This window comes from Pongo pygmaeus, chromosome 23, assembly GCF_028885625.2.
Source record: "Pongo pygmaeus isolate AG05252 chromosome 23, NHGRI_mPonPyg2-v2.0_pri, whole genome shotgun sequence".
Lineage (NCBI taxonomy): Eukaryota > Metazoa > Chordata > Mammalia > Primates > Hominidae > Pongo > Pongo pygmaeus.
The window spans coordinates 31,661,636-31,668,314 of record NC_085931.1 but is presented as its reverse complement, the minus strand read 5'-3'; the positions used below and the strand labels follow the sequence as shown (position 1 = coordinate 31,668,314).

The following is a 6,679-nucleotide window of genomic DNA, read 5'->3' as shown; positions in this document are numbered from 1 at the left end:
ATAATCCCAGCACTTTGGGAGGCCGAGGTGGGCAGATCACAAGGTCAGGAGTTGGAGACCAGCCTGGCCAGCACAGTGAAACCCTGTCTGTATTAAAAAAAGAAAAAAATTAGGCGGGTATGGTGGTACACACCTGTAACCCCAGCTACTCGAGAGGCTGAGGCAGGAGAATTGCTTGAACCTGGGAGGCGGAGGTTGCAGTGAGCCGAGATTGTGCCATTGCACTCCAGGCTAGGTGACAGAGTGAGGCTCTATCTCAAAAAAAAAAAAAAAAAAAAAAAAACAACTGCAGAAAAGGCCCATATGGGCAAAGTATAAGATTATTACTAAATTGGTATAGTGTACACTTAAAATTACATATTCACAAAAAGAGGTTAAGGAGAATTTAAATGCACTGATATTTTTATTTCTTGCAACCCGAGTTAAATTCACGTTTCCTTTCCTACAGAATGCAAAAAAGACATCCACAAGGCAACTCCACTTCTAAGTTACAAATTACTAGATGTTAGAAAACTTCTCGAACGACAGTGCACTATTTTTTACTTTTTGAGACAGAGTCTTGCTCTGTCGCCTTGGCTCACTGCAAACTCCGCCTCCTGAGTTCACGCCATTCTCCTGCCTCAGCCTCCCGGGTAGCTGGGACTACATGCGCCCGTCACCACGCCCGACTAATTTTTTATATTTTTAGTAGACACGAGGTTTCACTGTGTTAGCTAGGATGATCTCAATCTTCTGACCTCGTGATCCGCCCGCTTCGGCCTTCCAAAGTGCTGAGATTACAGGCGTGATCCACTGTGCCCGGCCAAAGAGTGCACTATTTTTTTTTTTTTTTTTTTAATTTTTTTTGAGGCAGAGTCTCGCTCTGTCGTCCAGGCTGGAGTGCAATGGCGCTATCTCCGCTCACTGCAAGCTCCGCCTCCCGGGTTCACGCCATTCTCCTGCCTCAGCCTCCCGAGTAGCTGGGACTACAGGCGCCCGCCACCACGCCCAGCTAATTTTTTTTGTGTTTTTAGTAGAGATGGGGTTTCACCATGTTAGCTAGGATGGTCTCGATCTCCTGACCTCGTGATCCACCCATCTCAGCCTCCCAAAGCGCTGGGATTACAGGCGTGAGCCACCGCGCCCAGCCACTATTTTTTAAGTTAGTAGCACACTTAACATATAACCAACCTTAAGTTAGAAAAGTCATTTTTTGAAGGCACAGTTTGTTTCCACCCTAACTGTGGAAATCAAAATCTGTCTGCAGTACCAAATCCCATCCCACAGTCAGCCCAGCCATCTTTTTGCTTGTCTCCATGAAATGTGTCTAGTCTAGAGGGTAGCATTTTTTTGTCCATCCTAATCATCATGTGAAAAGTTTCTGGAGCCATGTTAGGTCTTCCTTTATTCTCTGTGAAAATGCAAGCAACTCATTTATAAAGTAGCATCAGCAACCAGGCCTTCCTGGGCATGGGAGTGGGGAAGAAGTGGCAGAAAGGACCAGCTCGCTGTCCTGTTGCTTAAGGACAGTCCCCTCAGCACAGGACGTAGAACGAGAGGGTCTGAACAAGAACAGGACAAAACGAGGCCCTCTGTCAGATGAAGACAAATTTCCAGAAAAGTGAAGGCAACTCTCCTTCCATATACCTGGGGTTAAGAAAAAAAAAAAACAAAAAACAGAAGGGCGGGTGACTGGCTTCATCAGTCCAGCAAAAAGGCAGGGAAGGTGCATAAAATAAGATGTTACTGTGCTTCAAGTCAGTTGAATCACTAATCTCATTATGCAAGTGGAAGGCTGCTGAGAATGTGGCAGTGGCCTTTACATGTATTTATTTTATATAATTAGCTTAGGTCTGAGGTATAATGACTAATCTCCACGAGTCTATGCCTGACGGTGATAAAAAGTTATGACATACATGGAAGGTGTTAGAGGAAAGAACTGGAAACAATTACAGTAAGTGGAACTGTGCACAAAAGCTGCTCTGCATCCCGGGTTCATGCTTTTAAGCAGCCTTTTTGCTGAAAGCCTCAGGAAGTAGTTTTGTTTGGGATGAGTGTTAAAATTTCCCTTCTACGTTATTGAGAAAATAATAATGCCGAGCTCATCTAATAAACAAATGTCTAGTTTGATAAGCTTTAATCAGGCCCTCACACCCTGGGATGGTCGTTAATGACATGGATCGGAATCCCTGAGGTGGGTGGAATCTAACCAGTGGGTAGCACAGAAAGCTCGGCTTGCCTATGGAGGCTGTGGATATTTTTAGGAAGGTCATGCATTATGGGATGGGAATTTTTATAAACAAATTGCTACATAAAAACTAATGCACTGTTGCAGCACTTGTGGAGGTTTCCTTTGCTTTGAGACACCACTGTTTATAGGCTGCAGACTGTAAAGGGAAGTACTGGGAAATGGCAAAGGTCACATGGGCCAGTGCCATGTTTTAAGGTCAAAGGCACTGTTATTTTAAGTGACCTATCTCATTATTAAAATCAGTCACTTTCACCATCTTCAAAATATTTTGTTTTTTAAAAAGATAAGGGCCTTGTGGTTCCAACTATTTTGTTGGATGTACCAACATAAATCAGTTTTAATTGATGCTTCTATATGATTTCTTTTGTAAAATGAAAGGAGAAAATGAGCTGGGCCAGTTAAAATGGTATCTGGGCTTTTTTTCCCCCTTAGCTAAATCCTTCTATACAAAGTCAGTATCATTTATAGAGTTCCAGTCCTAAAACCAGGTGGCAGAGAAATAAGTGATGATTCAAGTTACCTTGCAAGAAGTGCAGAAGAGTGAGTGGGAATGCTAGACAGGTCAGGAGACCCCAGGTACCAAATAAACATTTTGCCCTACTGAGGCCTGCCTAATGGTGATTCCCAGAGGGGTGGAGGAAGACCATTGTGCAGCCACATCTGTGCGATACTCCATTCCCACAAACTCTATTGGGCGCCCCTGTCAGTCAGCCTGGCAGCCTCGAGCCAGTGGAAGACCTGTTGCAAATCACAGATGGAGAGTTCCAGATGAGAGCACGTGGGGAAAAGGGGCTCATCCAATTCCCCACACATTTCCAGGAGTCGCAGTGAGCAGTGCTGGTGTGAAGCTCTCCTACTAATATACATGCCAAGGATGGGGGGCTGGAGGGAAGTGGGGATATCTGCCAACAAAACAGCAACACGGCACACTCTATTTCCCATTCTAACACTGATCCTTTCCAGGAGGATGAAAGAATCACAGATAATGTGCTCAGTATGTGTGTGTGTGTGTGTGCGTGTGTGTGTGAATGATGACTCCTAAACAAAGGTGTGGGAAGGACCCTCCTCCACCAAATGACTGGCTCACAGGCCCCCTTAACATGCTGACTCATGGTAAGGCTTAGGAATGAGAAATAGAAGCTCATGACTGCAAGACTGAAATCCTGTCCCCATCTTTCCATATGCTCATTAAAATGAGAAATGCAACTCTTCTTATTCCAGCATGGTAATCAAACGCCCAAGATATGCAGGGCCAGGCTACTGTGCTCAGATGAAAACTCTAATAAGCATTTTGCTGGAAGAACTTGGTGAGGTGTTAACCCTAGGAAAATGTGGGACAAATACTTCCTTATAATAGCAAAAATGTCTTAAGACCTACTCTATTATAACATTTGCAAACACACATTAATTTACATACTAAAATAGTAAATGAAATTTCTTGGAAGTTCAAAAAAAGATCTTTCAAATCTTTTCATCACAATAGAGTGGAAACCCATCTGTCTTCAGAGTTGTCGAACTTTTCTTTCTGTGCTTTTTATGTTGACATCTAACTTGTCCACTTTGGTTGTCAGCCGGTCAAGAATGTCATCTTGCTCCTCAATTTCTGTCTGCATCCCCAGGGCTATGTCCTTCAGACGGCCCAGTCCCACGGACAGCTCATCTGTGGGAGGAGGAAATGACACGCAGGCATGAGCAAACAGTCACGGCACCTGCAAATGCTTCCTGATGGCGTGGGTAAGGGGGAGAGACAGGGATCTGTGTTGCCTGGTGGGGCTGCACCCACTGCAGAGATGAGTCTTGACTTAATTGATTCTGTCAGGGTCAAGAGTAAAGCCTCTTTCCCAGGTTTGTGAGAGTGTGTGTGTGTGTGTGTGTGTACGTGTGTGTGTGTGTGTGTGTACGCTGGGGGTAGGGAGATATGCCCAGGGCTGTGTGTGTGTGTGTGTGTGTGTGTGTGTGTGTGTGTGTACGCACGCTGGGGGTAGGGAGATATGCCCAGGGCTGCTTTCTGTGTGTGTGTGTGTGTGTGTGTGTGTGTACGCACGCTGGGGGTAGGGAGATATGCCCAGGGCTGCTGTGTGTGTGTGTGTGTGTGTGTGTGTGTGTACGCACGCTGGGGGTAGGGAGATATGCCCAGGGCTGGGGGGTGTGTGTGTGTGTGTGTGTGCGTGCGTGCGTGCGTGCGTGCGTGCGTGCGTGCGTGCGTGCGTGCGTGCGTGCGTGCGTGTGTGTGTGTACGCACGCTGGGGGTAGGGAGATATGCCCAGGGCTGCTTTCTGCCTTTTTACTAGGAACAGCAGCCAGGAAAGAGCCAGAGAGAAGAGGTGGTGCTTTGTAAGCCTTCTTAGTTGCAAGATTAAATATAAAACACTAAGAGAAAAAGGATCAGGATACACAAATGCTTAGCACTGGTACTACAAATCTAATCAAAATCAGTTTGTTTTTTTTTTTTGAGACAGCATTTTGCTCTATCGCCCAGGCCGGAGTGCAGTGCCATGATCTCAGCTCACTGCAACCTCTGCCTCCCAGGTTAAAGCAATTCTTCTGCCTCAGCCTCCCGAGTAGCTGGGACTACAGGCACACGCCACCACGCCTGACTAATTTTTTTTGTATTTTTAGTAGACACAGGGTTTCACCGTATTGGCCAGGCTGGTCTCGAACTCCTTACCTTGTGATCCGCCCGCCTCGGCCTCCCAAAGTGCTAGGATTACAGGCGTGAGCCACCGTGCCCAGCCAAAATCAGTTTTTTTAAAAAGGTAGTCTTGGCCAGGCACAATGGCTCGTGCCTGTAATCCCAGCACTTTGAGAGGCTGAGGCGGGTGGATCGTATGAGGTCGGGAGTTTGAGGCCAGCTTGGCCAACATGGTGAAACCCCATCTCTACTAAAAAATATAAAAATTAGCCGGATGTGGTGGTGCATGCCTGTATTCCCTGCTACTCGGGAGGCTGAGGCAGGAGAATCACTTGAACCTGAGAGGAGGAGGTTGCAGTAAGCTGAGATCAATGCACTGCACTCCAACCTGGGCGACAGAGCAAGACTCCGTCTCAAAAAATAAAATAAAAAGATAGGCTGAGTGTGGTGACTCATGCCTGTAATCCCAGCACTTTGGGAGGCCGAGGTGGGTGGATGACTTGAGGTCAGGCGATCAAGACCATCCTGGCTAACATGGTGAAACCCCGTCTCTACTAAAAATACAAAAATTATCTGGGCATGGTGGTGCACACCTTGTAATCCCAGCTACTCAGGAGGCTGAGGCATGAGAATCGCTTGAACCCAGAAGGCAGAGGCTGCAGCGAACTGAGATTGCGCCACTGCACTCCAGCCTGGGCAATAGAGTAAAACTCTCAGAAAGAAATTAAAAAAAATAAAAAGATTGTCTTCAGGTCAGGCACAGTGGCTCATGCTTGTAATCTCAGCACTCTGGGAGGCTGAGGTGGGAGGATCACTTGAGCCCAGGAGTTGGAGACCAGCCTGGGCAACAAAACGAGACTTCATCTCTAAAAAAGAAAAGAAAAGAAAGAGAAAAACAGTATAATTAAAATTAAAAAAAAAAAAAGATAAGTCTTCAGCTCTTTGCTTCTTAAGCTTACTAAAATTCATGGCCTCATGCTCCATGGAGAGCAGAGCCTGTGGTTGCCTCAGGCCTCAGGAGGAAGCTCACTGGCAGCCAGGGCAGCAAAGGATAAGCAAACAGAGAGGCTGAGATAAAATGTGTGATAATGTAAAACCACCAGGCCAGGGCACTGGAGTCCAGAAAGCTTGCCTGAGATCCTGAAATAGCAGGGAGATAGTGTTAAGACGGGAAGAGTGTGAACAAAGGCAACACTCCCTGCCCCACCAGAGTGGCCTGGCCTAGCCTGTGTCAGCAGGGCCAGAGGGCTGAGCTCTGAACTAGCCACTCGCCCTTCTGTCCAGGCCCACCTCCTACTCTAGACTGCGTCCTGCCGGGACCTGCCTAGCTGCCAGTCCACAGTGCCAACTGTGCACCCTCAGCACCTCCTAGTGGCAGGCAGTACTCAGCACTTCTTCTTGCCTCTCTGAATGCAGTATCCTTCCTCAAAGTCCCTTCTCACACTTCCTGCCAGCAGGCACCAACCATACCACTAGCCCTAACCACTCCCTTTCTCCTAGTGAAGGACAAAGGGCTTTCACGCCTCTCTGGGTTTCTCTGGAGTGGTTAGATCTGGGCAGACACACCTTCTGCCTCAGAGAAGTCTTTGGCTCTGGAGGACAGAGTCCAGGGCATAGAAGGAGGTGGCAGCTGTCTGGGGCTTCCCAGACAGCAAGCAGGAGCAAACCTGTGCACAGACACTCCATGTGCATCTTCATGAGTTTCAGTTTTGCCTTCCACTAGATACCTTTACAGCAGGGGAGGATTTTATTATTTGTCCCCTCCACTTTGCCAACTCCTAACAGGGGCTGGGAGACTGACAGGGTGACCCAGGTCA

The 6,679-nt window shown here is 47.2% G+C and overlaps 1 protein-coding gene across 1 annotated transcript in view; it reads right to left on the bottom strand.

Annotated features, from left to right (window-relative positions):
* Positions 1–384: 384 nt before the first annotated feature.
* The window catches only part of SNAP29 (synaptosome associated protein 29), a 32,862-nt gene continuing 26,567 nt past the window's right edge, over positions 385–6,679 (bottom strand). The window contains exon 5 of the mRNA XM_054469098.2: positions 385–3,890. Within this exon, the coding sequence (XP_054325073.1) occupies positions 3,733–3,890 (158 nt within the window). The 3' untranslated portion in view covers positions 385–3,732. The remainder of the gene's footprint in view (positions 3,891–6,679) is intronic.